At 42.7% G+C, this 27,305-nt stretch overlaps 2 protein-coding genes across 3 annotated transcripts in view; both read right to left on the reverse strand.

The window, feature by feature from the left end:
* LOC107572500 (78 kDa glucose-regulated protein-like) overlaps positions 1-27,305 on the reverse strand; it is a 59,673-nt gene that overhangs the window by 28,986 nt on the left and 3,382 nt on the right. The gene's annotated exons all lie outside the window — the stretch shown is intronic.
* LOC107572499 (78 kDa glucose-regulated protein-like) overlaps positions 1-27,305 on the reverse strand; it is a 36,504-nt gene that overhangs the window by 5,816 nt on the left and 3,383 nt on the right. Inside the window, exons 2-8 of one of the 2 annotated variants that reach the window (XM_016258920.1) lie at positions 20,196-20,410; positions 19,031-19,262; positions 18,795-18,932; positions 17,504-17,616; positions 15,132-15,522; positions 14,507-14,744; positions 14,235-14,402 (exon numbers count right to left, since the gene is read on the reverse strand). In XM_016258920.1, the coding sequence (XP_016114406.1) occupies positions 14,235-14,402; positions 14,507-14,744; positions 15,132-15,522; positions 17,504-17,616; positions 18,795-18,932; positions 19,031-19,262; positions 20,196-20,362 (1,447 nt within the window). In that variant the 5' untranslated portion in view covers positions 20,363-20,410. Of the gene's footprint in view, positions 1-14,234; positions 14,403-14,506; positions 14,745-15,131; positions 15,523-17,503; positions 17,617-18,590; positions 18,704-18,794; positions 18,933-19,030; positions 19,263-20,195; positions 20,411-27,305 lie in introns of both variants that reach the window. The other variant, XM_016258921.1, reaches the window with a different exon arrangement.

A 27,305-nucleotide genomic window follows, 5' to 3' on the forward strand; every position in this document is an offset into this window, starting at 1 on the left:
GTTGTTTGTGCATCTTTTTCTTCCACACTTTTTCCTTCTACTCAACTTTCTGTTAACATGCTTGGATACAGCACTCTGTGAACAGCCAGCTTCTTTGGCAATTAATGTTTGTGGCTTACCCTCCTTGTGAAGGGTGTCAATGATTGTCTTCTGGACAACTGTCTGATCAGCAGTCTTCCCCATGATTGTGTAGCTTAGTGAACCAAACTGAGAGACCATTTTGAAGGCTCAGGAAACCTTTGCAGGTGTTTTGAGTTGATTAGCTGATTGGCATGTCACCATATTCTAATTTGTTGAGATAATGAATTGGTGGGTTTTTGTTAAATGTGAGCCAAAATCATCACAATTAAAAGAACCAAAGACTTAAACTACTTCTGTCTGTGTGCATTTAATTTATTTAATACACAAGTTTCACAATTTAAGTTGAATTACTGAAATAAATGAACTTTTCCACGACATTCTAATTTATTGAGATGCACCTGTATATAGCTAAATTTACCCTTCATGACAACTGTGAGGGGGTGAATTTTTTTTATAACTCATCTGTTTAAATTATATTAAGCCATAATTTCCTGCATAATTAAGGGAGTAGACACTTGAGTGACAGGTGGATTACTGCTGCTGTCACTACCGTCGAGGAAGGTGGGCGTGGTTTCAGCAATCAGTCACCTAAGCTCCACTCACATCCCACCTTCTTTGCCCATTTTCGATTATTCGGGAGTGACACGCTACCAAGATGGCGACGGCCGACTTCGCCCACTTTAGGCTTCAAAAACTGCTTTTCAGGCCCTGTCCCAAGTGCGGTCTTGCAGTCTTGCGGCCGCTGCGTGAACGTGTCCGTTAAGTCCACGAGACCGCAGGGTGTCCCATTCGTCATTTCAGCTTTAGCGGACACTGCGTCCATGTGGCCCTGTCCCAAATCGCAGCCTGAACCCTAGCGGTCTTCCTCTTAGTCCAAATTAAACTTCTAAATTAATATTACCTCATACTTGTGATAGGGGATGAAGTAGGAATAGCAGGGTCACGGGTCATCTCAGCAACTATTTATACATCATCAGCCTCACAATTCTGAAATAAAAAGTATCTGCAGCATAAAACAAATAAAATTAACATGGTCTCTGATGTTTGCAAGTTATTACATAAATCATTGGCTGAATGAGTGTCATCGCTCTTTCATGTCCTCAATAAACAAAAACAAAAGAGACTGCTTAAAAAAATATTGAAAACTATATTTTGATTCACCTCTATTTATTTACGACGTCTCATCAGTAATGTCACGATCTCTAGCTGGAGTACCCATGAGCTCCACTAGAGGGCACCCCATCCTATACCCTTTACCATTCACCCCGGACTCCACTTCCCATAATTCTTTGCATGGACTCATCAGAACTAATTATCAATTCAAAGCAGTCTCTTATTAGGAGGACTATAAGAATTGCACACACACATTCAGATGCTGCTGGTGATTGTTAGCCTGTAATGTTTTCTTGTCTTCATTGTTTCTTTGCCTTGCCTTTGAGCTTTTTGATCCTTGGACTGTTTCCTTGTTTTTGATTGTTTGATGCCTGCCCTGACCTTTGCCTTGTGGATTATTCTTTGGTCTTTGCCCTGGATGTTATTGTTTGCTGGAGTTTGACCCTGCCTGTTCGGACCACGTTTTATAATAAAGCCCACATTTAGATCCAACTCCATCATCATGACTCCTACATTACTGAATCACCAGCCATATCCAGCGGCTTTTTGAGCATTCCAGGCTAATCATTGACTCATTCGACCAGCTAATGCACCATTAGCAAAAGGACCTGTCAATTGAGGAATATGTTCACCAGTTCTGTGAGTTGTCCTATCATGTGCCAGTCAATGAAATCATGTTAAAAGACATTTTTCGTTTTGGAATCAATAAGTTAGTGAAATCATGGTCACCTGAAAGGAAATTAAATTGTACATTAAGAGACATTAGGGATTATGCACTGTCACTATGTGGTTATCCTTTCACTGTGGGAGAGTCAGAGATTTACCACAAAATGGCACCACATATCACAAAATGGCTGCCAGCTGAGAGACCATTCACAAAATGGCTGCCAACCCAGAACCTGTTGTCAAAATGGCTGCCATTCTAGCATCTCGTCCCATTATGGACGTCGTTCCAGAGTCTAGTCCCGTCATGGCCGCCATTCCAGGGTCTCGTCCCGTCATGGCCGCCGTTCCAGAGCCTCTTCCCGTCACAGCTGCCACTCCCGAGCCATGTCCTGTCGTGGCTATTCCGCCTAAGCCCTCCACCACAATCCTGTCAGTCACAAGGCTCCCAAGACTGGTATCCAGTGTGGAGGATCTACCGCTGGTGTCTGTCCGAGCTGTGGATTACTCCACGGACTCTATGCTCATGAGCCATGCAGAATCTACGCTCCTGAGCCACGCCGACTCTCTGCTCCTGAGCCACTTTGACTCAGTGTTTTCAAGCGACACTTTCTACGCTCTCAAGCGACACAGTTTCAACGCTCTCTCAAGCCTTCCGGATGCTACTCACCCCAGTTTCCCTGGCACAGCACCTTCAGTCTCTCAGATAGATGATGTATTCTCTGTCCTACCAGTTATGGCTATGGCCATTCTGTATGTTTGGGCAGCACACACCACCGTAGTTTCCGAGGTGGTGGTGGCGCCCACTCTAGTCCCCAAATCTGTTCCCGAGTCCACTCTAGTCCCAGAGCCCGCTCCAATCCCAGAGCCTACTCCAGTACTCGAATCCACTCCCGAGCCAGCTCCAGTCCCAGAGCCTGCTCCAGTACTTGAATTCATTTCTGAGCCTGCTTTAGTTCCAGAATCCATTTCAGAGCCTTCTCCAGAGTCTGCTCCAGTACCCGAGTTCGTTCCAGTTTTCCCTAAGGTGGCAACTTCCATTGCAGAACCTTCCACAGCAGTAATGTCAGTTTAGCTCCTCCCGTGACAGCAGTGGTACTCTTCCCTGAGCTCTCTGTGGTTCCAGTCACTTCTGATCCCACCACGGACACTAATTTGGAATTTTCCCTGTTTCCCAATGTCTCTGTTATGGCTGTAAGGGCCATCTCTGAACTATCTGTGTTTGTTGAAGCTCCTGTTATTACTGCTGCAGAACCTCCAGAGGTGGCGGCATCCGCTGCAGAACATCCAGAAGTGGCAGGGGTGTTCACTTCAGCCTCCGTTAAGACAGGGGTGTCCACTTATGAACTCTTCGTCTGTCCTAACGAGGTCTTGGAGACCATCAATGAATTCATCAAGGCAGGAAGAAGTGCCTGAGAGAGCTTAGTGAGGGGCCTCGCATTGACCAATACTTCCTCAGAGGTAGGGCAAATCAGTCAGGTGAAGCCCAGTGGCAGGACAAACACTACAGTCCACAGGGTATCAGAACCCCAGACAAAGCCCAACCAGGCACAAACTTACCCCCACTGATTAACCCAGAAGTCACCCAGCCACAGCCAGCAGTAGAAAGGAAATGGATGGAAGGAGACTTCAGGTACTTTGGCCTAAATCCTGCCACAACGAGTGGGCAACCATTGACACAGATCCAAAGGCCTGAAAGGAGATGTAGAAAGGAAACTCAAGAAGATGGGGGAGATTATCTACACCTATAGGGCACAAAGGTTTGGAGTGAAAAACAAGAGGCCGAGGTCACAGAAGGAGCTGGGAGGCCAGCCGAAGTCCAGGAGACAACAAGAGATTGACAAACTTGATTGACAAACTTCAACTGCCGGAGCACCAGATGGACATAAGGCCCCCTAAATGGAGTGAAGTTGAGAGTGCGGTAAAGTGGGCAAGATCAGCATCAGCCCCTGTACCCAACGGTATTTCATACAAGCTCTACAAAAATGCCCCAGGAGTTTTGAGGTACCTTTGGAGATTAATAATAGTGGCATGGAAAAAGCAGGTGATACCAAAAGCCTGGAGAAGGGCTGGAGGGATTTTGATCCCCAAGGAAAAAAATGTGTCAACTATTGACCCGTTTAGTCAAATTAGCCTCCTGAATGTGGAAGGTAAGATTTTCTTCAGTGTTGTGGCGCAGAGACTGTCAGCGTTCTTGAAGAACAACAACTTTGTCGATACGTCAGTGCAAAAGGCAGGCATAGGGGGCTTCTCAGGATGTTTGGAACATGTTAAAAGGATTTGGCACCAGTTGCAAATGGACAAAAAGGAGAAGAAAGACCTACATGTGATGTTCTTAGATCTTGCCAATGCCTTTGGGACAGTGCCACATAAGCTGCTGTGGGCAGCATTCGATTTCTTCCATGTTCCAGAACAGATAACAAAGTTGATTAAAGCCTAATTTTGTGATCTTCAGGTCTGTATTACCATACAGGACAGTACCACCACCTGGCAGCAGCTGGAATTTGGCATAATGGCAGGTTGTATCATTTTTGTCCACTGGCATTCACTATGGCAATGGATATCATAATTCGGGCATCCCGTTTGGTGGTTGGAGGGGAACGTTTGAAAAATGGGTTGCGGCTCCCTCCAATCAGGGCATACATGGATGATATGACTACCATCACAATGACTAAAGCATGTACTAAGCGGCTGCTGGATAAGATCCAGGAAAACATCAGATGGGCACAAATGGAGATTAAACATGGAAAATCTCACAGCATCATCATCAGCCTCACAATTCTGAAATAAAAAGTATCTGCAGCATAAAACAAATAAAATTAACATGGTCTCTGATGTTTGCAAGTTATTACATAAATCATTGGCTGAATGAGTGTCATCGCTCTTTCATGTCCTCAATAAACAAAAACAAAAGAGACTGCTTAAAAAAATATTGAAAACTATATTTTGATTCACCTCTATTTATTTACGACGTCTCATCAGTAATGTCACGATCTCTAGCTGGAGTACCCATGAGCTCCACTAGAGGGCACCCCATCCTATACCCTTTACCATTCACCCCGGACTCCACTTCCCATAATTCTTTGCATGGACTCATCAGAACTAATTATCAATTCAAAGCAGTCTCTTATTAGGAGGACTATAAGAATTGCACACACACATTCAGATGCTGCTGGTGATTGTTAGCCTGTAATGTTTTCTTGTCTTCATTGTTTCTTTGCCTTGCCTTTGAGCTTTTTGATCCTTGGACTGTTTCCTTGTTTTTGATTGTTTGATGCCTGCCCTGACCTTTGCCTTGTGGATTATTCTTTGGTCTTTGCCCTGGATGTTATTGTTTGCTGGAGTTTGACCCTGCCTGTTCGGACCACGTTTTATAATAAAGCCCACATTTAGATCCAACTCCATCATCATGACTCCTACATTACTGAATCACCAGCCATATCCAGCGGCTTTTTGAGCATTCCAGGCTAATCATTGACTCATTCGACCAGCTAATGCACCATTAGCAAAAGGACCTGTCAATTGAGGAATATGTTCACCAGTTCTGTGAGTTGTCCTATCATGTGCCAGTCAATGAAATCATGTTAAAAGACATTTTTCGTTTTGGAATCAATAAGTTAGTGAAATCATGGTCACCTGAAAGGAAATTAAATTGTACATTAAGAGACATTAGGGATTATGCACTGTCACTATGTGGTTATCCTTTCACTGTGGGAGAGTCAGAGATTTACCACAAAATGGCACCACATATCACAAAATGGCTGCCAGCTGAGAGACCATTCACAAAATGGCTGCCAACCCAGAACCTGTTGTCAAAATGGCTGCCATTCTAGCATCTCGTCCCATTATGGACGTCGTTCCAGAGTCTAGTCCCGTCATGGCCGCCATTCCAGGGTCTCGTCCCGTCATGGCCGCCGTTCCAGAGCCTCTTCCCGTCACAGCTGCCACTCCCGAGCCATGTCCTGTCGTGGCTATTCCGCCTAAGCCCTCCACCACAATCCTGTCAGTCACAAGGCTCCCAAGACTGGTATCCAGTGTGGAGGATCTACCGCTGGTGTCTGTCCGAGCTGTGGATTACTCCACGGACTCTATGCTCATGAGCCATGCAGAATCTACGCTCCTGAGCCACGCCGACTCTCTGCTCCTGAGCCACTTTGACTCAGTGTTTTCAAGCGACACTTTCTACGCTCTCAAGCGACACAGTTTCAACGCTCTCTCAAGCCTTCCGGATGCTACTCACCCCAGTTTCCCTGGCACAGCACCTTCAGTCTCTCAGATAGATGATGTATTCTCTGTCCTACCAGTTATGGCTATGGCCATTCTGTATGTTTGGGCAGCACACACCACCGTAGTTTCCGAGGTGGTGGTGGCGCCCACTCTAGTCCCCAAATCTGTTCCCGAGTCCACTCTAGTCCCAGAGCCCGCTCCAATCCCAGAGCCTACTCCAGTACTCGAATCCACTCCCGAGCCAGCTCCAGTCCCAGAGCCTGCTCCAGTACTTGAATTCATTTCCGAGCCTGCTTTAGTTCCAGAATCCATTTCAGAGCCTTCTCCAGAGTCTGCTCCAGTACCCGAGTTCGTTCCAGTTTTCCCTAAGGTGGCAACTTCCATTGCAGAACCTTCCACAGCAGTAATGTCAGTTTAGCTCCTCCCGTGACAGCAGTGGTACTCTTCCCTGAGCTCTCTGTGGTTCCAGTCACTTCTGATCCCACCACGGACACTAATTTGGAATTTTCCCTGTTTCCCAATGTCTCTGTTATGGCTGTAAGGGCCATCTCTGAACTATCTGTGTTTGTTGAAGCTCCTGTTATTACTGCTGCAGAACCTCCAGAGGTGGCGGCATCCGCTGCAGAACATCCAGAAGTGGCAGGGGTGTTCACTTCAGCCTCCGTTAAGACAGGGGGGTCCACTTATGAACTCTTCGTCTGTCCTAACGAGGGCTTGGAGACCATCAATGAATTCATCAAGGCAGGAAGAAGTGCCTGAGAGAGCTTAGTGAGGGGCCTCGCATTGACCAATACTTCCTCAGAGGTAGGGCAAATCAGTCAGGTGAAGCCCAGTGGCAGGACAAACACTACAGTCCACAGGGTATCAGAACCCCAGACAAAGCCCAACCAGGCACAAACTTACCCCCACTGATTAACCCAGAAGTCACCCAGGCACAGCCAGCAGTAGAAAGGAAATGGATGGAAGGAGACTTCAGGTACTTTGGCCTAAAACCTGCCACAACGAGTGGGCAACCATTGACACAGATCCAAAGGCCTGAAAGGAGATGTAGAAAGGAAACTCAAGAAGATGGGGGAGATTATCTACACCTATAGGGCACAAAGGTTTGGAGTGAAAAACAAGAGGCCGAGGTCACAGAAGGAGCTGGGAGGCCAGCCGAAGTCCAGGAGACAACAAGAGATTGACAAACTTGATTGACAAACTTCAACTGCCGGAGCACCAGATGGACATAAGGCCCCCTAAATGGAGTGAAGTTGAGAGTGCGGTAAAGTGGGCAAGATCAGCATCAGCCCCTGTACCCAACGGTATTTCATACAAGCTCTACAAAAATGCCCCAGGAGTTTTGAGGTACCTTTGGAGATTAATAATAGTGGCATGGAAAAAGCAGGTGATACCAAAAGCCTGGAGAAGGGCTGGAGGGATTTTGATCCCCAAGGAAAAAATGTGTCAACTATTGACCAGTTTAGTCAAATTAGCCTCCTGAATGTGGAAGGTAAGATTTTCTTCAGTGTTGTGGCGCAGAGACTGTCAGCGTTCTTGAAGAACAACAACTTTGTCGATACGTCAGTGCAAAAGGCAGGCATAGGGGGCTTCTCAGGATGTTTGGAACATGTTAAAAGGATTTGGCACCAGTTGCAAATGGACAAAAAGGAGAAGAAAGACCTACATGTGATGTTCTTAGATCTTGCCAATGCCTTTGGGACAGTGCCACATAAGCTGCTGTGGGCAGCATTCGATTTCTTCCATGTTCCAGAACAGATAACAAAATTGATTAAAGCCTAATTTTGTGATCTTCAGGTCTGTATTACCATACAGGACAGTACCACCACCTGGCAGCAGCTGGAATTTGGCATAATGGCAGGTTGTATCATTTTTGTCCACTGGCATTCACTATGGCAATGGATATCATAATTCGGGCATCCCGTTTGGTGGTTGGAGGGGAACGTTTGAAAAATGGGTTGCGGCTCCCTCCAATCAGGGCATACATGGATGATATGACTACCATCACAATGACTAAAGCATGTACTAAGCGGCTGCTGGATAAGATCCAGGAAAACATCAGATGGGCACAAATGGAGATTAAACATGGAAAATCTCACAGCATCTCCATTGCCGACTTACAGGTTCCATTGCAGGTCCTGTATAACAGGAGAGCCCATACCAACGGTCATGGAAAAGCCCATCAAAAGCCTTGGACGTTGGTACACCACAGATCTTAAAGACTCAAAACCGGTGGAACAACTCAGGCAAGAGACAGTCAGTTGACTCAAGAGAATCAATGGTACAGCTCTTCTGGGGAAGTTGAAGTGGTGGCGCTTTCAATTTGGTTTGTTGCCACGGCTTTTGTGGCCAATTTCCATATACAAGCCCACTTTATCTCACGCCAAGCACCTGGAGAGACTGATGAGTGCACAATTGAGAAAATGGATTGGGCTACCAAGATGCCTTAACAGCATAGGGCTGTACTGGCAATGGAGCTCTCTCTCTTCCCATTTCAAGCCATGTGGAGGAGTACAAATGCGCCAAAATGAGGCTGGAGATGATGCTTAAAGAATCCCGTGATCCCTGCATAAGAGATGCTGCTCCAACATTGGCGACAGGGAGGAAATGGAATCCAGTTACAGCAGTTGCTGATGCAAAGGCAGCCCTCAGACACCGGGATATTGTGGGGCAAGTCCAATATGGTAGATGGGGACTTGGGTTGGGAATAATAACACCTATTTGGTAATAATAATAACACCTAACATGGCAAAAGGCAACAGCAAAGGAACAGCGACACGTGGTGGTGGAGGAGGTACACCGTCAGGAGAAAGCAACTAGATGTGCTAGAGCAGTCTCCCAAGCCAAACAAAGCCGCTGGATGAGGTGGGAAGGTATAGAACGGCATAAAATCACTTTGAGGGAGCTGTGGAGCATGGAAACCAACAGGCTAAGTTTTAGGGTGAGAGCCACATATGATGTGCTGCCCTCTCCAACAAACTTGCAGGTATGGTGTGGACAAGACCCAGCCTTCCACCTCTGTGAAGTCCCAGCAAACCTCAGACATATCCTGGTGGGTTGTAAGACCAGCCTGGCACAGGGAAGGTACACATGATGCCACAATCAAGTACTGAAGTGCTTGGCTGGGGCAAGTCCAATATGGTAGATGGGGACTTGGGTTGGGAATAATAACACCTATTTGGTAATAATAATAATAACACCTAACATGGCAAAAGGCAACAGCAAAGGAACAGCGACACGTGGTGGTGGAGGAGGTACACTGTCAGGAGAAAGCAACTAGATGTGCTAGAGCAGTCTCCCAAGCCAAACAAAGCCGCTGGATGAGGTGGGAAGGTATAGAACGGCATAAAATCACTTTGAGGGAGCTGTGGAGCATGGAAACCAACAGGCTAAGTTTTAGGGTGAGAGCCACATATGATGTGCTGCCCTCTCCAACAAACTTGCAGGTATGGTGTGGACAAGACCCAGCCTTCCACCTCTGTGAAGTCCCAGCAAACCTCAGACATATCCTGGTGGGTTGTAAGACCAGTTTGACATAGGGAAGGTACACATGGCGCCACAATCAAGTACTGAAGTGCTTGGCCGAAGCAATAGAGACCAAGAGAGTGTCAATAAACGCCATCCCCCAAAATGCCAAGAATACCCTACCAAAAAGGCAGTCCTTTGTTAGGGAAGGGGAGAAAAAGTGGGCTAAGTGCCTGTCCCCTGACGCAGACCAGCTGAATATAGCCAGGGACTGGGAAATACGAGTCGACTTAATCCACAGACTCACTTTACCATTTGAAATTGCAGTCACCAATTTGCGCCCAGACCTGGTTCTCTGGTCTAACTCCAGTAGGATCGTCATAATAGTCGAACTGACAATCCCTTGGGAAGAGGCCATTAACGAGGCTTTTGAAAGGAAGAAGCTGCAATATGCCAACTTGGCAGCTGTGGGAGAGGAGCGGGGCTGGACAGTGAAAGTATACCCGGTGGAAGTGGGTTGCAGGGGCTTTGTGGCTAGTTCCACTATAAGGCTGCTGAAGGAGTTAGGCATCAGAGACCAGGTCCAGCAGAGGATAGTCAGGGAACTGGCCATTGTCACTGAAAGAAGCTGCCACTGGTTGTGGCTGAAGCGGATGGACACATTGTGGGCTGCCAAATGACCATGTAACAAAGTGACAGACACTCGGGTCTGATCAGCCTGTGATGGGCCTGCCTCGTCTGAGGGTGTCTTGTGATAAAGGGCCAAAACACCCAATGAGGCTGGGTTACATAACTGACGATGTGTTGCATTGGTGGAAACCCCATACAAAGATCATTGGCAACATCACCTCAACAAAAGTCATCTTTTACCCAGGCTAAAGTTCACACAGAAACTGGGATCTGATGGACATCTGATAAGGTATTCCACTGGCAACATCCATAAAAGATAAGTACACATCATGTACAGCATAACATATCATCAAATGTCAAGGATCACCACCCGATGACTGCAGTGAAGAATTTTACCATCTTCATCTATCCATCTTACCATACTAGTCCTTTTTCTTATTGTTCTCCAGTCACGCATAAAGCAATTGTAAATTCAGTCTGTACGGTTACAGCTGAGAAGGCCATGTCTGAGCTCTCAGTCTGTCCGGTTACGGCTAAGAAGGCTATTTATGAACTCTCAGTCTGTCCTGTTACGCTAAGGAGGCTGTTTATGAACTCTGTGCCTGTCCTGTTATGGTCAAGGAGGCCATTTATGAACTCTCAGCCTGTCCTGTTACGACCAAGGGGGTCGGCTTTGAAATCTCTGCCTGTTCTATCACGACCAAAAGAGCTGCCCCTGAACTCTCAGCCTGTCCTGTTACAGCCAAGGAGGCTGTCTGTGACTGTCCTGTTATGGCCACAGAGGCCATTGTTAACCTCTCCTTGTTCCTTGATGGGGATCTTCGGTCCCGTTTGCTCTGCTGTGGTGGTCATCTGCTCTGCCGTGGGGATCTTCGGTCCCATCTGCTCTGCTGTGGTGGTCACCTAATCCACTGTAGGGATCTTCAGTCCCGTCTGCTCTGCCCTGCCCTGGTGGTCTTCAGCTTTGCCTGCACCGTCCTGGTGGTCTTCAGCTCTGCCCTGGTGGTCTTCAGCTTTGCCTGTACCGTCCTGGTGGTCTTCAACTCCGCCTGCTCCGTCCTGGTGGTCTTCAGCTCTGCCCTGGTGGTCTTCAGCTTTGCCTGTACCGTCCTGGTGGTCTTCAACTCCGCCTGCTCCGTCCTGGTGGTCTTCAGCTCTGCCCTGGTGGTCTTCAGCTTTGCCTGTACCGTCCTGGTGGTCTTCAACTCCGCCTGCTCCGTCCTGGTGGTCTTCAGCTCTGCCCTGGTGGTCTTCAGCTTTGCCTGTACCGTCCTGGTGGTCTTCAACTCCGCCTGCTCCGTCCTGGTGGTCTTCAGCTCTGCCCTGGTGGTCTTCAGCTTTGCCTGTACCGTCCTGGTGGTCTTCAACTCCGCCTGCTCCGTCCTGGTGGTCTTTAGCTCTGCCTGCCCCGCCCTGGGGGTCTTCAGCTCTGCTGAAGGGGGGCTCTGTCACAATCTCTAGCTGGAGTACCCACGAGCTCCACTAGAGGGCACCCCATCCTATACCTTTTACCATTCACCCCAGACTCCACTTCCCATAATCCTTTGCATGGACTCATCAGAACTCATCAATTCACAGCTGTCTCTGCGAGGACTATAAGAATTGCACACACACACTCAGATGCTGCTGGTGATTGTTAGCCTGTAATGTTTTCTTGTCTGCGGTGTTTCCTTGCCTTGCCTTGCCTTTGTGTTTTTTGAACCTTGGACTGTTTCCTTGTTTTTAATTGTTTACTACCTGCCCTGACCTTTGCCTGTGTTGTGGATTACTCTTTTTTTCCCTTTTTTCTTCTTTGCCCTGGATGTTATTGTTTGCTGGTGTTTGACCCTGCCTGTTCGGACCACGTTTTATAATAAAGCCCGCATTAGGATCCAACTCTGTCATCATGACTCCTACATTACAAGTAAAAACCTTATTTTTAAAGCTTTACAATGGGTTTATGGGCTTAATATCTTAATGTGGTATGTTATCCACGTGAATAAAGATTATTTATTAAATAAACATAAGAATCGATCAGTATTAAATCATAACGGTCTTATTGGTCATGTTAGCGAATATGGCTCAACGAACGCTTTAACTTCTTAAACTTAAGTAAACACTCAAAAACAAAACTATAAACCTTTACTAGACCATTTAACTTAAATGATCAACTGCACCTCTGCTAAACCTTGACTTGAACTGTGGTCTCGCACTGATGATGTAAAAGCCAGGCAGGCACACCCAGGGCGTATTTGGTGCTAGAATTAGTAGTAAAGAGGAAGGGATGATCGCGTTTACTGGCGCTGCTGCTGTCTTGACTGAGGCACCTATAGCGTGATCTAGATGTTTTATAAAAATCTTAGCGCTAATATGATACAAGTTTGAATTTAGAAAAAAGCTTACCTCTTTACTGTGTGCCATCATCCCATCTCGCTCTCTGTCTTCGTCCTCATCAGGAGAGGGTCAATCATCAGCCAGTCCGAAGACAAGCAGCCAATCAACACAGGATTTAGCCAGTAGCCAATAGCATTTGTTAACACAGCAACCATATGTTTGGGCCCCGCCCCCTGACTGTCAAACCTTCCTGTACGTGAAGGGTTCAGCTCGCACACTCCAGATCAGTAGGTGGCGGTAATGCACTTTTTTCGTTGGCTTGCCAAACCGCCATAAAACACCAGAAGAAGGGTTCAGCCCGTGCATGCGTTTAGCTCTGTGCGCACATGCAGATATTACTTGTGTGTGTAGGATCTGCCAGGATTCATGGTTTTGTTATTTGTCCTCTCAACGTGTTGATGTGTGTACACAATCCCATTTTTTGTGCTCTAGTTTGGAGTTCGCCATTTCTTCAGGTTTACATTTTACGTACGAGCTTCGTCACTGTACACACAGTACTGTAATTTGCTTGCGTGCTGTGTTCATGCCTTGTGCTGTTTTGTCCAATTTTTTACGTCCATAGTGCAGAATTCAGTCAGAGTGCGTGTACTGAACATAAAACTCTGGCGTTTCAGTGATGACTAATCTAAACGCCTCTGATTGGCCATTCCATTCATAAACTCCACAGACTCGTGTATTATTGGTTATAATTCACAACACTGTAAAAATACATAAAACAAATCATGGTGCAACACTGAGCAGATCTAACTTTGATGCTGCAGTCAACACTTTACATTTACATTTTTTTCCAGACAGCCGTAATGGATTTAGTTTAAATGTACAGCAGCATTTTTGTCCACGTGTGTTGCCATAGTTTCTACAAGCGGAAACTGAGGATAGTGCGGATATTTCATCAGTGATGGGCAAACAACCAGGGACGAGCCATTATTTAAAATGTACAAATCCATGGGAACGTTTGAGATAACGCAAGCACACAACTGCATGAAATATATATCACACTGTGCAAGTGTTTTTTGGATATTACAAAAATCGTACAAATTGTGCCATTAAAGATGAATGAAAATTTCGAAACGCTTAAAATTAAGCAAAAACTTAAAAAAAAATAAAATAAAAATAAAATTTTTTTTTTGTGGATTCTTTGTCTTTTCCTTTGTTGCCTGTGCTCTGGATATTGTTGTTTGGACTCCACTGTCTGTGCATTGGACTTTTTGCCTGTTTGGACTATGTTTACCCCTTATTAAAAGCTGTGTTTGGATCTTAAATTTTTTTGTCTCTGTGCAGTGCATAACAAACACCATGCCAGCTAAGATGGCAATTTTCCAGCAAATAATGGCTTAAAATGAAGCAAAATATTGAAAGAAAAAAATCATAAGTTTTGAAATATCTTCAATTAAAAAAAATCTAAAACTATAAAATTAAAGTCCTTTTCATTTGAATCAACTAAATAAAAAGAATGTTTGTGATTTAACACCAGCAACATTGGCAATTTAAAGTGAGAAACGGCTTAAAATGTATCAAAATACAAGGGGAAAAACTTAAAACATTTCTTGAAAATTTTTTTAAATCTTGAAAATCGAAAACAAAACCATTAACACTCTTTTCATATAAACTAACTGAATAAAAATGGGGTCATAAATGTAATCCACCAAGATCAGTTTTGACTAAAAAAAAATGTCGCTCACCTTCATAAACTTTGATGGCCACGGTTGGCTGGTTGTTAGAAGTGGTGGTGAAGATCTGGGATTTACCGATGGGCACACCAGTGTTCCTGGGAATGAGTTTGGTCATCACTCCTCCAACCGTCTCAATGCCCAGGGTCAAAGGACAAACGTCCAGAAGCACCAGGTCACCTGTTCAACACATTTCAGCCAGTAAGCATCTCATAAGAGACTTGGTGTGATTAGACAGCCCAGCCCTAGATGTAGTCATCATTAAAGGTTGTAGAGGGACTCACCGGTATCCTCTTCTCCTGACAGAACTCCAGCCTGGACGGCGGCTCCGTAAGCCACAGCCTCATCCGGGTTGATTCCTTTGGACGGCTTCTTGCCATTGAAGAACTCCTCCACCAGCTGCTGGACCTTGGGAATACGAGTGGAGCCGCCAACCAGAACGATCTCGTCGATGTCAGACTTCTTCATGTCAGCGTCTTCCAGAACCTTCTGCACTGGTTTCATGGTGGAGCGAAACAAGTCCTGTGAGGAGAAAAGCACAAAACATGGGTTATTTTCCATGCATTGAACAGATACAGGCACAATCACGGTTATTTTTTTATTTTCAATAAACTCTGATAGTATTTTTCAACATTTTGAATTGGTTTTTTTATTTTTAGATTTTCAGTTTTCATTTTAATTCATTCAAAAGTTTTAGTAATCTGCTGTGATTTTTTTTGTCATTTTAAAAGGAAAAGACAGGTGGCCAAGTATGGTGCCATTTACTCGGAATTTGAGCTCTGCATTTCACCCATCCAAGTGCGTACACACACCGTGAACATCACACCTGGAGCAGTGGGCAGCCATTTTTGCTGCGGCGCCCAGGAAGATTTGCTGAAGGATTTGTTGGTAAAGCAGAGCTTCTCTTACCATGTTGAGCTCCTCAAACTTGGCGCGGGTCAGCGTCTCGGAGAAGTCTTCACCCCTGAAAAAGGACTCGATCTCAATGTGGGCCTGATGCTGGGTGGACAGTGTTCTCTTGGCCTTCTCCACCTCACGACGCAACTTCTGCATGGCGCGGTTGTCCTTGTGCATGTCCTTGCCGGTCTTCTTCTTGTATAGCTTGATGAAGTGCTCCATGACGCGCTGATCGAAGTCTTCCCCACCGAGGTGAGTGTCTCCATTGGTGGCCACCACCTCGAAGACGCCGTTATCGATGGTCAGCAGGGAAACGTCAAAGGTGCCGCCGCCGAGATCAAACACCAGGATGTTCTTCACACCGTCACTCTTGTCCAGACCATAAGCGATGGCGGCAGCGGTTCTGTGGAGAGCAACAAGATGTCCATCAGGGTTATCATTAACCAAAACCATATAAAAATATATAATATATAAAATAATATTTTAACAATACTTGCAATAAAAACATTAACTGAAATAAAATATTTTAACACTAACATTGGCAATTCTAAGCGAGAAACTGCTTAAAATGTATCAAAATATGGGGGGAAAAACATCTTTAAAAGTTTCTTGAATTTTTTTTTTAATCTTCTGTTGAATAGACTAGAAAATTATGTTGGCATTAATGGAATTGCATTGGCATGGTTCAAATCTTACTTATCTGACTGTCATCAATTCGTAGCAGTGAATAATGAGGACCAAAAGTGCAGTATGGAGTACCACAAGGCTGAGTACTAGGACTGTTGCTTTTCACGCTTTACATGTTACCCTTAGGAGATATCATCAGGAAACATACTGTTAGCTTTCAATGCTATGCTGATGATACTTAGCTCTATATTTCTATATACCAATTCGCAAAATTAACTGATTGCATAGTTCATATAAAAAACTGGATGATTAGTCATTTCCAACTGCTAAATTCTGAAAAACAGGTGTTAAGGCCAGGACACACCAAGCCGATGTCGGCCTGTCGGTGAGAGTCTGTCGGGCTAGTTTGTTTGGTGTGTTCCTCACATCGGCTCTCATCAGGCTCACGCCGGTGGCAGTTTGCCAGATTCAGAATCAGAGTCAGAATCAGAATGAGCTTTATTACCAGGTATGTTTACACATATGAGGAATTTGTTTTCGTGACAGAAGCTTCCACAGTGTAACAGAATGACAGTGACAGAACATATCCTTGTTACACTGTGTATTTATACCCCTGTGTTTGCCTGGTTCAGGGTCAGTCTTTGTTTCTGGTTTCCTGGTGTATATTTCCTGTGTATTTTCCTGGTGCAGTGTTTTCCCCCCCAAACTAGTTCAGTGAAAATCCCACTCAGCAGGTAATTTCATTGGTTTAGGTTAGGGTGAGGGATTATGTTTGGTGTAGGCATTCATCACTGTGATTGACATGACCAATTAAATATTTAGAATAAGCTGTGGGGCGGAGATTTCACTGAGCTGGTTTGAGAAAAATAATAATAATGCATGTTCCTGTTCTGTGTTCCTATGTTAGTTCTTTGTTTATCATCTTAACAAATTTTACTGCAATTGGATCATCTGCCTTGTTTCATGTCTCCAACGTTACTTTAACTTAAAAATTCACTTTTTAATTTAATTTACGTTGGTTATTGGCCTCTTGCATTATCAACACACTATTTTGCTGTTTAACACTGTAAAGCTGCTTTGACACAATCTGTATTGTATAAAGTGCTATATAAATAAAGGTAACACAAAAATTGTAGTTTTTTGAAGTACTAAAACAAGTAAAAATATAGCTGCAAGCAGCGACACTGGGCCAAGCCCCTGAAGACCCCTGTAGTGCAGAGCAGGAAGACCAAAAACAGCAGAAATTGAATGAACATGAAAAACAGCCGTTTCAGAATTATAAGTGAGAATGAACTTAGAATGAACAGAAGTTCAAGTGAAAATTAACACATGGATAAAAACATTTCTAATCAGGGTCATTATTATTAACTAAAATTAAAAACATAAAACAAGTTAAATAAAATAAATGTTAACTGAAATAGTATAAAATTATTAAAAAAGCATTTTGTTTAATTTACATGCCAAGGCAACATTTCTAATTTTACTAAAATAACTAAAACCCAATTAATAAAAATTATAAACAAATATTTAATATACATATTTATTAATATTTATATATTTTATATATATTTATATTTAAATACATATTTTAAAATAAATTAAAATAATATAATATAAAAATTAAATCTATATCAAATTATTAATAAAAGCTTTAATAGCATATCAATCATACTAAAATAACACTGATGTTGATTTAAACAAACGCCTAGAAGAAAACGACCCATTTTACAACAAAGCAGAAGTAATTCTATATTTACGGCTCATTGATGATCCTCATGACGTTCAGTCCGGCGATGGTTCCTGCATCTTTGGTGGCCTGGCGCTGGGCGTCATTGAAATAAGCGGGCACAGTGACCACAGCATGTATGACCTTTAGAAGAGCAGAAACAGATCATATGTAAATATTTAGAATAAGCTGTGGGGCGGAGATTTCACTGAGCTGGTTTGAGAAAAATAATAATAATGCATGTTCCTGTTCTGTGTTCCTATGTTAGTTCTTTGTTTATCATCTTAACAAATTTTACTGCAATTGGATCATCTGCCTTGTTTCATGTCTCCAACGTTACTTTAACTTAAAAATTCACTTTTTAATTTAATTTACGTTGGTTATTGGCCTCTTGCATTATCAACACACTATTTTGCTGTTTAACACTGTAAAGCTGCTTTGACACAATCTGTATTGTATAAAGTGCTATATAAATAAAGGTAACACAAAAATTGTAGTTTTTTGAAGTACTAAAACAAGTAAAAATATAGCTGCAAGCAGCGACACTGGGCCAAGCCCCTGAAGACCCCTGTAGTGCAGAGCAGGAAGACCAAAAACAGCAGAAATTGAATGAACATGAAAAACAGCCGTTTCAGAATTATAAGTGAGAATGAACTTAGAATGAACAGAAGTTCAAGTGAAAATTAACACATGGATAAAAACATTTCTAATCAGGGTCATTATTATTAACTAAAATTAAAAACATAAAACAAGTTAAATAAAATAAATGTTAACTGAAATAGTATAAAATTATTAAAAAAGCATTTTGTTTAATTTACATGCCAAGGCAACATTTCTGATTTTACTAAAATAACTAAAACCCAATTAATAAAAATTATAAACAAATATTTAATATACATATTTATTAATATTTATATATTTTATATATATTTATATTTAAATACATATTTTAAAATAAATTAAAATAATATAATATAAAAATTAAATCTATATCAAATTATTAATAAAAGCTTTAATAGCATATCAATCATACTAAAATAACACTGATGTTGATTTAAACAAACGCCTAGAAGAAAACGACCCATTTTACAACAAAGCAGAAGTAATTCTATATTTACGGCTCATTGATGATCCTCATGACGTTCAGTCCGGCGATGGTTCCTGCATCTTTGGTGGCCTGGCGCTGGGCGTCATTGAAATAAGCGGGCACAGTGACCACAGCATGTGTGACCTTTAGAAGAGCAGAAACAGATCATATGTTGAGTTTTACTGCAGGGCAACAGAGATTACATTTTATCTTGGTGTTGAAGACAAAGCTTTACCCTCTCTCCCAGGTAAGCCTCCGCAGTTTCCTTCATTCTAGTCAGAACCATAGCAGAGATTTCCTCAGGGGTGAAAGTCTTCATCTGACCTGATCCGATGTCCAGCTGGATGTGAGGCTTGTTCTTCTTCTCAATAACCTGAAAGAGACACAGCAGGTGTTTAGTGTCCCCATTGAAGACAAAGAGACAAATACAGTTCAAATACAGTTCAAACACAGGCTGGCAGACGCGTTTACCTTAAAGGGAATGTATTTAATGTCCTGCTGCACGGCCGAGTCGCCCCACGTGCGGCCGATCAACCTCTTGGCGTCAAAGACTGTGTTCTCAGGATTGGAGGTCAGCTGGTTCTTCGCAGCGTCTCCGATGAGTCGCTCACCTTCAGTGGTGAAGGCCACGTATGATGGAGTGATGCGGTTTCCCTGGTCATTGGCGATGATCTCGACACGGCCGTTCTTGAACACTCCAACACTGGATGGAGTAATATGTATAAGCACAAACTCATATGTTAATTATAGATAATACAGAAATGTTTCAATGCTGAGCATTACTACGAAAAAAATAAATACACATAAAAAACACTAAATAAATACGTTTTTCATTTTGTTTTTTATTTTTAAAAAATTTGCAAAGATTTCAAACAAACTTCTTTCTCAATGTCCTTATGGTGTATTTTTGTAGAATTTTGATGAAAATAATGAATTTAATCCATTTTGGAATAAGCCTGTAACATAACAAAATGCAGAAAAAGTGAGGGCTGTGAATATTTTCCAGATGCACTGTGTGTGTGTGTATATATATATATATATATATATATATAATTTTTTTTTGTAACCTTGGCCAGATCTGTGTCTTGCCACAATTCTGTCTCTGAGCTCTTCAGGCAGTTCCTTTGACCTTATGATTCTCATTTGCTCTGACATGCACTGTGAGTTGTAAGGTCTTATATAGACAGGTGTGTGGCTTTGCTAATCAAGTCCAATCAGTATAATCAAACACAGCTTGACTCAAATGAAGGTGTAGAACCATCTCCAGGATGATCAGAAGAAATGGACAGCACCTGCGTTAAATATATGAGTGTCACAGCAAAGGGTCTGAATACTTAGGACCATGTGATATTTCAGTTTTTCTTTTTTAATAAATCTGCAAAAATGTCAACAATTCTGTGTTTTTCTGTCAATATGGGGTGCTGTGTGTACATTAATGAGGAAAAAAATTTAACTTCAATGATTTTAGCAAATGGCTGCAATATAACAAAGAGTGAAAAATTTAAGGGGGTCTGAATACTTTCTGTACCCACTGTATATATATATATATATAAACATAAACACACACACACATACATACAAACACACTGTAATGATCCTGTGAACCCTGTACGAATCCAAACTCTCAAATTCTCACCATGAGTAGGTCGTCCCGAGGTCTATTCCAATCACTGTCCCAACAATTTCCTTCTTGTATCTTTCCTCCTTTACACTTTCCTTCTTGTTGTCCTCTTTGTCGTCCTCTTCGGTAAACCACCAGCAGGAACTACCAGCCACCAGCAGGAACAGGCAGAGCAATCGCATTTTGATGTTGATCTTGTGTCAAATGGTCACTGATTTCTGTAAAGAGTACTTTTAACATAAAGGTCACAGGTCAGGCCATCTAATAAACGTCTATTTGACATCTGATAGGAAACATCCTATAGACGTATTGCAGATGAGCAAACACACAAAAAAATACATCTTGCTGATGTAAATGCAGACATCAAATAGATGTCTCCGTGATGTATGTGTGCTATCAGGTTAATAGTCTCTTATTTGCCTGTTTAGACAAGCTTTCCATAAAACAAACAAAACAAGCCCTGCAAATCAATAAAAAAACACATTATACAGACACTTAATAAGTAATGGTATTTGATGATGTGAATTGCATTTAATATATTATATGAATACAAAACATTTGCAATGGGTTTGTAAAGGCAATTTGCATGTTTTGGTCTAGTTTTCGTTGCATTTCCACCATTTTAACCAGAAGGAGTGTGGTGTTTTTTTTATTTTCATTTTTTTTTATTAATGCTCAAAGACAGTATACAAAGTAATTTAACCACCAACAAATCAAAATGATAGACAATGACAACTAAATAAAATAAAAATAATATAAATAAATAAAAGAAAAAGGGGGTGTTTAATACATTACAAACTAAAAAAAAAAAACATTGAGACTTACATGTCATTAAAGATAGGAAAAGAGTTACAAACAGATAAAGATTTTTTAAAGATTTTTTTGGTTCTTAGACAATTGGATCAATGAAAGGTATTGCTCAAATTCTTCAATGATGTTTGAATGTTTGCATCTGTGAATGTGGAATTTTGCAAGAAGCAAAATGAGATTCACTACATAAACCGTTTTCTTTTAGACTGTTCATACTAAAAACCCAGCATCATTTCCTTCCAAAACAGGACACATTCATTATAAATTTTACTCCTAATGAAACCTAAAATGTCTTGCCAAAATTTCTTTGTAAATGGACAGTTCCAAAAGAGATGAACAACAGTTTCAACAGTCATCTCAAAAAGAGCAACTGGAGGAAATATCACTTTATAATTTTTTCATGTAATGATTTGCAGGACAGAACTTATGAATTGTTTTGTAAGAAATGTCCTTTACTTTATTAGTTAATAAACAAGTATGAGGAAGCATCCACATTTTTTTCCAGTAGAATGTTACCCACTGCATTATTCCAATAAGCAGTCACAGCTGGCAGAGTAATAATATTCTGCTGAAATAATGAGCAGACTATCCTATTATTATTTTTACATGGAGAAGCAAAACACAATTAAGCTAAAAAAGTATCAACCAAATTAAGAGAAACTTATTTGACAAAGAATGAGTATGCTTCAGTAAAGCAACAGCACCTGATGGGATAGACCTCATAACTATGGACAAGCATGTGGTGTTTCGAGGCTTTGCACTGAACCTTGTACCGTTGCACTTCTGTTTTGAAATAATACAGTTTAGTTATTTCCGGTTATGTATATTTTCAATGTGCTGTAATCATTTGGTTGACTTAAACTTCTATTAAAATGAGAGTCCGCGGGATGATTTCAAAATCCGGATATTTTCAGAGACAGGAGAAGAGATATTCTGATGATTACTGTGTACAGAATTTCCCAAACTCTACAGAACATATCGGTTACGTATGTAACCTTGGTTCCCTGAATAGGGAACAAGATGCTGCGATAGAGTGGGAACACCTTTGCGTGGGAACACCAACTCTGCTGTGAAGGCACAACAATATCTTCACTTCCTGCGGAAGCTGAAGAGAGCCAGCCTCCCACCACCTTCTAAAGAGGAACTGTGGAGAGCGTCCTGGCAAGCTGTATCACTGTGTGGTTTAGAAACTGCAAAACAGCAGAACGCAAGACCCTACAGCGCATAGAGGGGAGGGAGACCCCTATGATCCTCTCAGCTGTCCTCACTATCCAGGACATCTTTCAGGCACGCTGTGTACGCAGAGCTTCTGCCATTGTGAAGGATTCATCTCACCCCTCCCACCATCAGTTTGACCCTCTGCCATCAGGCAGGAGACTACGCAGTATCAGGACCCACACAACAAGGTTCTGCAACAGCTTTTTCCCTCAGGCTGTCAGAATCCTGAATAAGCTGATACACCCACCATCTTACTCCCATTATAAACTGCCTTCCCATCCCATGCCTACAGAAAAACTCCAATGAACATTTGCATACATCTGCACTTGCACTTTCGACACTCTTGCACAACTGCACGATGGTCAGTTTACATACATCCGCACTCAGCCACCCAATGTGTGCTAAAAAAAATTGTGCAAATGCACATTATATTAACATTATATACCTCAATAATGCACTAGCACTTTATTCTTACACTTCTAACATTTCTTACATTACTACAATTTTTACATTCCTACCTCATGATTATTGCTCTTGTTATGTATAATGTGCTCTTATGTTTAATTCCTGTTGTCATGGACACGTGCGTATACTTGTTTTGTCAATGTCTTGCACCTTGGTCCATCAGAAACGACATTTCGCTCTTCTGTATACTGTGTATGTGGAAGAATGACAATAAAGTTGAGGTGAGTTATTGGCCAGTAGCGCATAGCACCGCCCCAAGAATAAGTCACTTATGCTCCATATCAGAGTGCAGCGCGCTATTTCATCAGATTACAAAACAACAATAGGTAAATATATACCACTGGACTGCACGGTCTACATCAGGGGTATCAAACTCAATTCCTGAAGGGCTGAAGCCCAGCAGAGTTTTTTTCCAACCCTGCTCCAACACACAGACCATGTAGTTTTCAAATAAGCCTGAAGGACTTGACTAGTTGGGTCAGCTGTGTTTAATTAGTGTTGAATCTAAACTCTGCAGGGCTCCGGCCCTCAAGGAATTGCGTTTGACACCCCTGGTCTACATAGATCTTCAATTCCCTCATGGGGCAAAAGCCAAGAGGTCATAAATCACTCCCAATCCCAAAGTTAGGAGGGGAAAAAGCCTCTAAGACCTTAACCAGCCCTGGGCAAAGTCCATGCAAGAAGGGCTGATTGAAGAGTCTGCAGGTCCCGTCTTTTCTAAGAGAGAATAGGGCCACCAAAAGGCCTGTCTTAAAAGTCAAAAACTTTTCTGGCACTGACTCTAATGAAGAATAGAAAATCCTGTGAAGGAATCCGTGCAGGCCAGAAAGGCCTAAACCGTCAATCTCAGCTGAGAACCTAGAACACATTAACATGCTCCACTCAGGGGGCCCACCCACAGTTCATAAATCAAATGGGGAGCCAAATCATACAATGGGCCTGAGTAGCAGATCGGGCCTGAGGGGAACCTCCCAAGGAGGGCCAACCAGCAGACTGACCAGATCAGAGAACCATATTTGAGTGGGCCAGAACAGGGAGCCAGAGCATCCATTCCCAGACAATGGAGGAGACAGGGAGAAACAGAGCGGGCAATGCATAGTCATGCTCGAAACAAATAAATCCACATCTGCTCATCCAAACCTCTGCATTAGAGGCTCAACCCTTTAGGGTGTAGTGCCCTTGGTCTACAGTATGTTGTCTGTCCTGGCTAGTATGTGATAACCCTCAAATAGGGTGAGAACCGTTTGAGTGCCAGAACCATTGCCAGCATTTCCAAACAATTGTCCACAATGCAGTGAGGCGAGAGATCCCTTGACACATCACTGGAATGGTCTCATGTGGAGCAGGCTTAACTGAATCACAGGGGATGCTGCTGCTGTAAGACCCATCAACCTGCGGCATAAACCTATGTGGAGGAATGTCCTGTTCTGAACTAGATCAGACAGGTTTGTAATGATTGAACACGCATGGGAGACTGACGTGCCTGCATCGTGCAAGAATCCAAGTCCATGCCTAGAAAGGTAGTTTGCTGACTAGCAGCAACACACTCTTATGAATGTTTACGCGCAATCCTAGGCTCTTCAATTATCGAGTACGAAATCTCAATGAGCTACTGCTGAACCCTGTGATTGAGATATCAGCCAATCATCCAGGTAATTCAAAATACAGACACCCTGGAGCCGCAATGGGGCCAGAGACACGTCCATTTACTTTGTGTTTGAGGAGTCAGAGCCAGTCCGAATGGAAGAACACAGTATTGGCAAGATTTGTTCCAAAAGAAAGCCTGAGGAACTTCCTGTGCCTCTTAACGATCTGGATGTAGAAGTACGCATTCTTAGATCGATGGTCATGAACCAATCTCCAGTTCAGATAGAGACAAGATGGAGTTCTACATCAGCATCTTGAATTTGCTTACTCCAAGCACAAGATTTAGGTGACGCAAGTCCAAATCGAACGCAAACCAGGGTAACACTATAAGTGACAGCATGTCTTCCAAAATGGGTGGTCACGGTAGAAGCTGGATGGTGTAACCATACGACAGACTACTCCTCCCGCATGGGGCCCAGAGACATCGGAGTTGTGGGAAAAACCTCTAAAACAGGAAATAGATCACTCAATTAGACAAGCCAGTGCCAACCGCAGAAGTGGGAGCTTGGATGCCAACATAGATCCTGCACCCTTAGCCTTAGCCTAGGGCTATCTTCTCAATCTCCAAAAGCTAAGGCGCTGAGAATGGTCAAAATCAGTCTGAAACGCAACAAGTGGCGGAACAGCCTACAGAGAGGCAAACACACTTAGAAGTTGCCCACATTCACACAAAAGTTCCAGCTCAATGCAACAGCAGAGCTGACAAGAACAGAGTAATTAGTCATGCAAATCCCTGCTTGGTAGCACGAAGCTTCCCACAAGAAAATTACTCTTGCACGTGAACTAATTCACACAGTGGTTCCGCTCAACGCCTTTCCTGATGGGCTGACAAGAATAGAGTAATTAGTCATACAAAATAGTTTTGGTAGCATGAATTGCCAAAAACCATGTTGCACAACAAATGTGTGTTGCAAAACTCCTCAGAGCCAGCTCAAAGAACAGCGTCCACTATTTGTTCCAGCTCAAAGCAGCAGCGGAGCTGAAAGAATAATAATAATAATTAGTTGGGCACCAGGGGTGTGTCTACATGGTGGCCAGGGGTGGCACCAGCCCCCACTGAAATACAGAGTTCTGGCATGAAACTTTAGATGGCGCAGTCCGATAGGTCTAACTCAATCTGACCTATTGACATCATTATCACATGGCACTGCTGATTGGTTCTCTCCTGTATCGGTAGCCAATGTGCTCTCTGTTCAACATTCAAATATATGAATAGTGCTTGCGTAGCAGTTGCAGCTTGCTTCAGAACAGTGAAATCAACATCTAAGATAAGTGAATGCTCTTCGAATCCATATCGCTGTGTGTATTGCGTGGTCTGCCTAATTGAATTAAAAAATGAGCAACCATAATCAAGTTTAAGTGTCATGTTAGCAGTTTGCATTGTATGCAGGAGCGAATATTAATCATATTAGCAGCAGCATTTAGCATCTGTGTTTATACAGCTGAAGCAAACGCAGTTTAGGTAATATGTAATCGCTTTGAGGACACGCCGAAAGTAACAGACATGAAACAAGTTAAATGAAATAAGCATTTTTGTGTATGCATTTCAACGGGGGTTCGCCATATACATCGGCGATTATCCCAGCGTTCACGTTCGTTATTTCTAAGGTCGATGTATTCATTGTGATGAGTGTGTGGTTTATTTCAGCTGCACGCAGCGTCAGAAGCGCGCGCTTATCGCAATCATAAAAATGACAGTGTTGCGGGAGACGCTGAAGATCACCATCTACGGCTGTAACAGTCAGTTCCGAGTGAAATGCATTATGGGTAGTGTAGTTCGGAGAAATGTGCTCATGCAACGTGTGCTCTTGCTGTGCTGTGTAATTCAGAAAACGGAGAAAGAACATTTATATTCTGCTTTTATTTCAGTTCATTCAGGTCAGTCCACCCAGGGGGTTTTGTGCACTGTAACTTTGACAACTTTTATCTGCACGAGAGAGTAAAAAGGGATGCATCGGCAATCTTTGTCCGTCTCATCATTGCACGAACATGAATTAACAAGCTGTTACGTTGGGACTGATGAAGTGGAGAAAGTAACAGCAGCTATCAAATTACTAAATTATGATATTTGCTCAGGTGGGTGCTGGGGTCTTATCTATGGGACTGCAACATATATCCATTTTGTTAATTAAACATTACACATAGTGTGCGTCTAATTAAGAGTTAAGCCGGTCAGCGCGGTAGCCCAGGCTCACATAGTCATAGCCCACTATTGTTAAGCCTGTTGGCGTGGTAGCCAAGGCTCACATAGCCATTGGCCACTAGTGTTAAGCTGGTCTGCGTGGTAGCCCAGGCACACATAGATAGTAATACATGCAGTTCACATGGCTCTTCGGAGCAGCAGCAGTACATATGTCTTGGCAATAGATCTGCTTGTTGGGGGGTGTTTTGTTCTTGTTTTGGCTTGTATTGTCCCTTCTACGTCTCCTGCTTTGTGGGGGGTTATTTCATGTATGTTATATTTGCAACAGCAATATTTCTTATTGCTCACATGCTGCTCACTGGCTTGTTTTATAAAATTTCTAACTGCATCAGTGACGGATCCTGGCATGGGCAATAGGAAGCTTCATCAGACAGCTTTCTTCTCTTCTGTATACTTTCTATAGCGTTATCTTTATGATAAATGTCGAGAGCGCAGTGATGTAACGCGATAGCGTATCCATTTAATGCGCGATCACGAATCTCTCCACTCACAAGCATATTTCTTTTGCTCTTGTACAAAACTGGACATGCTCCTTAAAATATACAATGTTCTCTTATGAATTGGCTCTGCTCTCGCTTGGATATTGCGTGTACACACTCAAACTTTGTCCTTGCATCATTGAAGACAAGAAGAGCTTTTTTTAATTCAGGTGACGAGTAGGCTTATCCAACTAAATGGAAGCAAACTGATTATAGTCAGCCTTCCCTAGTTATTTATTATATTACTTAATACTTATTTGAGTTAAGTGCCTATTGTAAATATGCATTTATTAAATTATTTTA

The sequence above is a fragment of the Sinocyclocheilus grahami genome, unplaced genomic scaffold (genome assembly GCF_001515645.1).
Source record: "Sinocyclocheilus grahami isolate Dianchi unplaced genomic scaffold, SAMN03320097.WGS_v1.1 scaffold1762.1, whole genome shotgun sequence".
NCBI lineage: Eukaryota > Metazoa > Chordata > Actinopteri > Cypriniformes > Cyprinidae > Sinocyclocheilus > Sinocyclocheilus grahami.